This window comes from Rhinolophus hipposideros (assembly GCF_964194185.1).
Source record: "Rhinolophus hipposideros genome assembly, chromosome: 9".
In the NCBI taxonomy this organism is placed as follows: Eukaryota; Metazoa; Chordata; class Mammalia; order Chiroptera; family Rhinolophidae; genus Rhinolophus; species Rhinolophus hipposideros.
Window position 1 is genome coordinate 32,238,816 of NC_138055.1, and position 9,479 is coordinate 32,248,294.

The 9,479-nt window shown below is 36.3% G+C and overlaps 1 protein-coding gene across 1 annotated transcript; it reads right to left on the bottom strand.

Moving 5' to 3' along the window:
- Positions 1-303: 303 nt before the first annotated feature.
- Positions 304-438, bottom strand: LOC308502673 (thymosin beta-4-like; the record flags this gene model as incomplete). Its single annotated transcript, XM_081060760.1, has 1 exon — positions 304-438. The coding sequence occupies one exon, from the start codon at positions 436-438 to the stop codon at positions 304-306; it is 135 nt and encodes a 44-aa protein (XP_080916886.1).
- Positions 439-9,479: the final 9,041 nt, after the last annotated feature.

A 9,479-nucleotide genomic window follows, 5' to 3' on the forward strand; every position in this document is an offset into this window, starting at 1 on the left:
ATTTTACAGCCTGCAAGACACCTTGGACCAGCTTAGTGTTTTCTCTATATTTCATAGTCATTCCAGCCCAGCTTCTGCCTTCACCAACATGCAAGTTCCTTACCTTCCCTGCCAGCCATACAGGCAGATGGGAGAGGCAGGCATGGCCTTCGTTGTCCGTAGTTTTGATCTGAAAAAGGGCAGCACAGTCATTTGAACTTGATCCAACCTCTTTGCATTTTACAAAGTTAAACAGCTAAAAGAAGTAAAATAAGAATGCAATGCTTATGGAATGTACAGTGCATATCGGTGGTGCGTGACCCATTACGATTCGCCTGCTTGCTTCTCCTGTTCAATCGTTTCTTTTGAAAGCGGTGGATTTTTCTCTTGCGTTTCTGTCGTCTTCAATTTCGACTTATCGAATTTCTCAATCTCAGCCATATCAGGTTTGTCAGACATGGTTGCAAAGGAAGGGGAGCAAGGCATGTGAATGAGTGGAGTCAGATCTGCTCAGTGGCGGTGGAGGAATCAATCATGAACTTCTATATAAAAAATTTAATCCTTAATTTTTTTCCTGTGGTAATATGTGGAATTGCTGCCCTTCTACTCTAGGCATTTAAGAAAACATAAATTTTCATAGTCTAATATAGGTAGAACTTAAACTTTTTGTTTTATTATAAAAATAAAATATGCTCAATAAATAAATGTTTAAAAAACACAACTAAATACAAACAGAAAAACTAATTACAAAAAGTTAATCACTGCTAACATTTGGGTATGTATTCTTCCCTGCTCCCCTAGTTACAGATATTTTCTACCAACAAAAAATCATGTTATAATACTATTTTAAACCTTGCTTTTTTACTAATTATATATTATAAATATTTCCCATGTTAATAGTCTTCTAAAACCACATTTTACATGGCCATTTGTTAACAGCATAGGCATACCAAAATATGCCCAACAAAACCCAAATTCGTGGGCATTTATGAGAAAAAATAATCACTGTGATAAATAGCCCTATATGTATAATTTGCCTACATTTTTTTATTATCGTCTTAGGATAAATTCCAAGAAGTGTAATTTCTGGACCAAAAGGAAAGGAAGGAAGGAAGGAAGGAAGGAAGGAAGGAAGGAAGGAAGGAAGGAAGGAAGGAAGGAAGGAAGGGAGAAAAGAGAGAAGGGAGGGAGAAAAGAAGGAAGGGAGGGAGAAAAGAAGGAAGGGAGGGAGAAAGGAGGGAAGGGAGGGAGAAAGGAGGGAAGGATTGAGAGAAGAAAGGAGGGAGGGAAAGAGACCCGTTTTAAGACATTTGTCTTGTATGGCCAAGTTTCCCTCTGGAAAATTAATACCTATTTAACTCTTATTAATAGTATATGCGAGTACCACCTTCTCCACAACCTCTGCAGAAATGAATTGTATTTTCCTGTAGTCCTTTTTCTGCACCAAGTGTTAAATGATAGTTAAGGAAAAGAACTGTCTTACAATTGTTTGCTTCGTTCTTAATATAGTGCCTGCCACATAGTCTATTTACTAATTCAAAGAATGAATGAATAAATATATACTATTCTAAGCTAAACAGGAAGTGAATATATAGAAATAATAGAATGCAGAGGAAGAAAAGAAAAACTAAACAAGGAATCAGGAGTTTGGCTCTGCTCCTAACCAGTTTTACTCATCATAGGCGAATAGTTTAACCTGTATGACTTCTCAGCAGTGGCTTCATGGATATGCAGTCCGTGCAGTCACATAAGGCCCTGTCCTCAGAACCATCCTATGACTGATTTTATGTTCTGCTGTCTCCATCTTGAATGCCTAATAATTTTGAAGAAGGGAGCCAACATTTTCATTTTGCTTTGGACCTTGCAAATTATGTTGCACTACTGCCTCTACTTCCTCATCTGTAAAACAAGATTACAAAATGAAGCCCATTCAAGGCACAGCAATTCTGATTCAGTGAGTTTTTCCTGCATACAACACAAAAGGCTACTGTTAAGGTACATAAATATCTTGGAACAATTTTGGGAGCCCTTCTAATTGCTTGATGAAGACTCTTCCTTCTGTGAATCATTCAACCCTTTTCCACCTCCATCAGTGTTCTCCTTCAGCCTCTCCCTTCTGATTCTGCTTCATAATTGCATTGGGTTATATTTACTCTTGCAGCACTCCAATCATTAACCTTTAAGTGTGAGGGGATGGAAAAACAGAAAGTCATTTCTGATGTTAAATTCTTCTGGTCTGAAAAGACAGGATTATCAAACATAGTTTTCTATAATGAGGGTACTGGGCAGAGAAAAAAAAAGACTTTGAAAAATCAATTCGAGCTTCAAAAGCATTAACTCATAAATAAGTAGAATCATGGTATACTATGGTTCCGCCACCCACTCCCCTTCCTTTCTTCCTTTTTCTCTTTCTTTTAACTGTTTCTAAAAGCAAATCATCTCCCTTCCCAAATAATTCCATAGAGGGAAATTCTCATATACAACTAATTCAGAAGGGAACAAATGCTGCTCCAGTTTTATTTTTGAGTAACCATTTTGAAAATAAGTGATGGACGATAGAGGAAACATCATAGCAAGCTGCCCAGAGATGGGAACAGCATGCAAATTACACTAATTTAAATTACCTTTCTTCTGCACTCTAGAAAAATGCCATCTTTATTTTAAAACATTTATATCTAAGCAGTTCAAGCTATTTCAAGATGTTATCTGTTTCAACACACTTAATGAAATGTGGTGAGTAAACATTCCGCCATTTTATAAAGAGATGGAAAGTAAAAATAACCTGCACTAAAGTTACACAAAGCTTAGATCTCTGAGTCTAATGCTTTTTGCTGCATCTCAGAAAGTGTAATAAAAACACACTCCTTGGTAATGGACTAGAATAATTTGAAAGTTTTTTTTATCTCTTCTATAATATTTACTATTTAGACTTTGTTATATGTAGAACAAACTATATGATATAAATCTTCTTGACAACTCTGTCTTGCCCCTAATTAAGTAAGGCTTTTCAAGAGAGCATGCGCTTAGAAGAATTTTGATAATATTGGCATGGTTGGTATTCTGAGCATCTCCCTGAGAACTGGGTATACAGAACATAAATACAACACAACATATGTCCATCAGTGCACAGTTGGCAAAAGTACCTATTTTGGTTCAAGTTTTCTGTCAGGTTTGCTTTCTGTTTGCAATAATATGATAACATATTGGCAATGTGTAGTATGATAAAGCAAGTAAAGTGGTATTACTATTTGGAAGGTCAACTAACTTTTGACTGTTAGAGTTCAAATTAAGATACAAAAGAAAGGAATAGTCTAATTACCAGAATGAGTTAAAGCAGCTTCTGTAAGGGCCTGCCTCACTCTCAGTAAATAACAAAGTAAGCAATGAGAATATCTGGTTCATCTGAAAAACAAGTAGGAGTAATTGAGGCATGAGGCAAATTTTGTGTATTTAATTTTGAAGTGTGTGAAGATATGTCCATCCATCCAAAATATCGAGCACCTGACATACACTAGGCATTGTGCTAAAGTGCTGATGAGTAAGATAGACTTGATATATCAGATTAGATTAGGTTTGGCTGAGAGTTGCAGAACACCGCACGCCCTCCTCCCTCCCTCCCCACACACACAAAATAGCATTAGCTTAATCAGGATAGAATTGAATTTCTCTTTCACTTGTAAGTCTAAAGGAAGCAGTTCAGAGTTGTTACCTTCGCATTGGTGCTGCTACCTGAAGTCCTTAGAGACCCAGGCTTTATCCAGGTGTTTGCTCTGCAATCCCTAAATTGTGGCCTTTGTCTTTTTCATCCCAAATGGAATGCAGCCATCCCATCCACATTCCAAGCAGCAGGTTGAGGAAGAGGGAAAGAAGCAGGATTAAATATTTGCCAGCCATGTTTTAATAAAAGTTCCCATCATCTGCCATACCTTTCTCTATTTACATCAACTTACCAGCACCCAATCCAAAGGCTCACATCTAGGTAAAAGGTGCCTGGGAAATATGTCTTTAGTTCAGGCACCTATGTATTCAACAAAAAACAATCTGGGATGATTTAATAGGGAAGAAGAGATGTTAGGGATAAACAATTGATTCCTGCCACACATGGCTCCAGAACTCTTGTACCTAATACACCAAACAGAGCTGAAAGAGGGAGGAAATAGGGCAGATTCCGCTTAAGGTATAATTTACCAATTTCAAGAAATCCCTGTAGAGGCAACGTTAATTAACGACGTAACTCAGGTACCACTTTCTCCAGGAACTGTTCCCTCACCACCTCTCCTCACAAGATTGGATGCCCTTTTTACAAGCTTTTATCTTCCATCTTTCACAGTATCTATCATACTATTTATTACTGATATAATGCTTGTCTGCTTATCTCTTCCCCACGACCTCCCATCCCAACTTGACTGAAATGCCTTGAGGGTCAAAACCTGAATTTGTCTTTCTTTGTATTCCCAGTATCCCCAGCCTAGTATATGACACAGAGTAGATTCGTGAAAAGTGTCTACTGTTTAAATTGGGTGAATAAATAAACTGCAGATAAAGGATCTCTAATCAAATTTAATAAAGTAGTTACCACAGATTAAGTAATAGTATCAAGAGAAATTCTACAGTCATCAAAATAATTAGCAGTAAATTTTTTGCTTATGAACACAAGAGATTCTTTTATTTTCACCAATATTTAGAATGTCATCTGATTTTCTGAGCATGTTAAATACTGCTGAAAGAGAATTAATTGCATTTAGTCAACGATGAATGTTAAGACAATTATAAAAAAATTTTAAATCACCCTTTTATCAAGATTGCCCCCCGTCCTCGAGCTTTCTTAAAATATTCTGGTAAAAAACATACTCATAGCTAATTCTATCTCCTTTATATACATTGCAACATTGGGCTCAGAATGATACAATTGGAAATAGAATGACACACAAGACCCAAAACAATATTGCTCCCTGGATCCTAGGTGTATACCCTTACATAGTTCTTGTGGGGCAGTCCTGCAGTGGACAAGGCTTTCACCAAAATGAGTTCCATAGCTCAGTCTCCCTTCTTCCCTCCATTACCAATACACAAACTTAAAAAGAAATTTAAGCTGATACAATTTATTTTTTTTAGCCTTTTTCATTTTAAACCTGTTCATTTCCTATTGTAATTATTCATAACTTTTTAAAAATTTTTTCTTAGGTCAGCGTATATTTTTCAGATCACAAATTCAACTGATGAGACAATTTTGAATTTCCAACTGCTTGATTTTAAGAAAAATGTATCCAAAATATAAGAGTTTTGTTAAAAAGCCTCCAGTTTTGTTTTTTAGCACTGTACACTGTTATCTTATGATTCTCTCAATTACTAAACATTTGTTGAATACTAACTATATACAAGGCATTGCCTATGACAATACATTTGCATTCACATTTTCATTAATTTGGCCTACATGATATATTATGATTAACTACAGATATTCTATTTTAGATTACTATTTATATAATTCTATATGTAACTGAAACATGAACAATGAATTGGAAACTAAAGAAAATTGAAATTAAAATATCAAATATGTACGTGTGTATATAATTTTCTATAAAAGGAGATGAATTGGCAGATAAGAAATTTTTTCTTGCTTTAAACAATTCTTAAAATATTAAAGAAAAAGTTATCTATTCAGAGAGCATTGGTATAATATGTAAAATACTAACAACGAGGGAGGAAATGATTCCCCCTCATTCTTTCATTTTTCCTTTGCACTCAAGGCATGAGATCTGATACATTTTATCAATTATAGCTACACATATCATTAGTAATTATAAGCTTATTTGTTTTTATTCCCCCAGTTCACCCAACTATAGTATTTGATTTTTAAGTACTACCTATTATTTTTATCAATGTTACATTTTCTAGGAAGAATTTATATTCAAAAGAAGTTTCCATAGATCCCTTTAACAAATTAAATACAATGTTGAATCCTTTCTGTCCTTCAGTTTCTCACTCAATGTAACTACAAATCTTAGTATTTTTTAAGCCAGGTAGACACTCTGTAGAAAGCAGCTATTTCATATACTGCTAAGCTGCTCTTGGGCCCACGTCATTTTTTTCTCCTCTATATGGAACAGCCTATAAAAAGCTTAAGAGAATGTTAAATCTTAGAAAGGGTAGAAACATGACTCACTGGCAAGTTGCAGCAATACAAACAGAAATAAGAATCAAATACAGAGTGCTTTATAAAATATAGGGCACTATGGAAATGGAAGTACTATTATTCATTCATGTAAATAATATTGATTGAATGTTAAGTGATACAGATAAATAAAATGTTTTCATTTAGGGAGTTTATGGAGGAGAAAGAAATGCAGACTATAATAACAATTCAGTAGAGAAGATATGGGATTATGGCAGAAGGAATAATTTAGGTTGGCCTAAAGGAATCAGGGATGTTTTTTGAGCAGAAGTGACTTTTGAACTAAGGATTTAAATTTCAGTAGGGGTTTCTTAGGTAAACAGGCAAGAGAGTATTCTAGGCAGAAAGAAGAGTGTGCACAGAGACTTGAAAGAGCCTGGCTTGTTCAGAGAACAGTAGGCCATTCCATATGGCTAACATGTGGGCGGGCAGGACTCAGATCAAGCAAGGCCTCGAATGCCAAGCAACAGGCTTTGGATTTTATCCTCCAGGTTTTCTGAGCCATGAGAAGATTTTATACAAGAAAGGAACATAAACAGATTTGCATTTTTAAAAAGATCATTCTGGTAGCAGTGATGAATGCTCATATCAGGATATAGGAAACGAGGAAGAGAGATAATGGGGTGATCTGTTTAATACAATTTAAAAATTGTATTAACCAACTAAGTGTGGGAGGATGATTCCCTAGTTTCTGATGTGGAAATTTGTTTAAATGATGGTCGCATTCCCTCAGAGCAGAATACATAAGTTGATGTCAGTATTTGGAGAAAAAGTGACTTGTTTTGGAATGTTGAGTTTGATGTACTTGAGGAACATCCAGAAGGAATATTCCAGAAGGAACATGTCTAGAAGGAAATTTGATGTATGTTCTGGAACACAGGAGAGAGGGCTACCCTGGAAATGTAGATTCAGGAATTACAGTTGACCCTTAAATGTGTGGGGGTTAGGGGTGCCAACCACCGCCCCCTTCCCACAAATTTGAAAATCCACTTATAACTTAAGTTGGCCCTTCACCTACTGGGATTCCCAACCACAGGTCAAAAATACTGTTTTTGATCTGTAGTTAGTTGAATTCATGATGCGAAACCTGGGGATACGAAAACAGACTGTATATTTATTGAAAAAAAATCCATCTGTAAATGGACCCACACAGTTCAAACCTGTATTGTTCAAGGATCAACTATATTATCAAACGGAGAAATGGTTAGTGTATATAAGAATCAGACGTTAGTATATATGAGTTACCAAAGTGCTTATTAAATGCCAATTCCTTAATCTAATCCACAGATGTTTTGGTTAAATGGGTTTGGGTAGAGGCCCAGGAATCAATATTAAGTAACTTTTCAATAAGCTTCCTGGTGACTGTGTTGCAGATGGTCTATAGCAAAGGCAGGAGAACTACAAGGTAGGGGTGTCATGATACCAAAGGTGGCAAGTTTCAAGGGGTTTAAGTCGTGACATGTGAATATAGCTGGGAGGTCAAGAAAGCTTGGAACTGAAAGCATCCATTGGACAGTCTACAGGGGGACACTGGTGACCTGGAAGAGTAGGTGCAGTAAGGTGGTGAGAGCAGACACCAACTGCAGTAGGTACAAGGGGGCTGGGGTAAGGAGGAGGACACAATGATGAGTGAAGGAAGGGAATACCTTGTGGACAGAATTTGAAATCTAATAGCCAAAGGAACTGGTTCAAGCCCTAAGTCTGCCACTTAATGGGTATATTATATATCTTCGACAGCCCATTTTCTTGTTTTTAATATGTTACTATGTTTGTTACACAGTCCTTTGTACAAATTAAGTATGATATTGTATGTGAAAAAATGCTGTAACTTGCTCTTTCAAACTTTTCTATGAACAAGCCATCTACGTAGCAGAAAATCCCGAACAGTTCTATACAGCAGGCATTTTACCTTTGTTTGTCCACTGTGACAAAACAACCCTAACTTCCGCCACTGGAGTGCTCACCCCACAAAAGCAGAGGACTTTAGAGGGAAAAAACAATCACATGTAATGTCTTAAATAGATCAGTGCTCTTTATGGATGAGGATCCAGAGCTTTGAATGGGGAATGGAGGTTAAATGATTTGTTCAAAGTCATACAGCTCATTAATGACAAAGCCAGGTATAAAATTTGGACAGACTCCTGACTGAATGTCCCCACACTCTATCAAGCCCCCTGCCCCTACATTATACCATACTTCTTAATTCTTCACCATTGGAATTTTGGCCTTTTCCTTTTACAGCAAAGAGAGAAGTAGATGATTGGAATTTTGCTGATTGGGGTAAAGGAAGAGCTGTTTAATTTGAACAAGTCTGTGGGTTCAGACATAAATTCCTTGAGGACATTTTTGAACTATCTCCTTCCCTCTTATTCTCAAGCTTCCAGGCAGATGCCAACTTAGTCTAGAATCCTATCTGTAGCCCAGGGATAAGCCAACAGCTGGGTAACTAGTGCTGCTACATAGTCCCCATACAATGGTCCCCATTCATAATTGACGAGCTCTCCAAAACATCAATATTAAAAGACCGTAGTTTGAGACTGGCCTTGAGTGGTTCACAGGACGTGCTTGGAAAACAACTGTTATGGAACGTTTATTTCTTTAAGGACAGATATGCTACTTCCCACATTATACTTAAATATTCGTGTCTCCATCTCCCTTTCTAAGATGCCCAAAGCAGGCCAAATTTTTCAATCCCTATCACCCAGGAGAATGGCTGGCATGCAATTGAGATCCTATTTATAGTTGTTGAATGAATGAGTGAAATAATTTTATCCATAACTCTCTTATCAGTTTATTCCTTAACAGAAAAAATCTCTAATAAATTGACTTCTACATATTATTTTTCATCCCTGTCTTAGACCCTAAGTCTCCATCCCTTCTGCCCAGACTTCCAATAAGCTAATTGGATTCTTTACTTTGCCCTTTTTTACATTTCATGATACATAACACTGCAGTTGACTAAAGGAACTGTTTACAATATTCTCTATTTTGTGAACTGATAATGTAACAAAACATATAACGTAACAAATATATTTGGAAAAACAACCTAATCAAAGTTACAAAACTTTGTTGGTAGATTTTAATAAACATTAATGTTTACGAATACGAGATGTTTCTTGATAGAAAAAGGAATTTCTTTCTCAAGAGCCTCTTCTGCTTTCTACAGCTCACGCTTTTTTCATTACCTGTAAGGGGGGATGGGGCTGATTTCCTGATTTTATGTCACCTTGTTCTGTTTGTTTTTTCATATTTTATCAAACTTTCCTTTTAGTTTTCCTTGCTACCATGTGTATTTTTCTGTTACATTTGAACTAGCAGTTCTTTA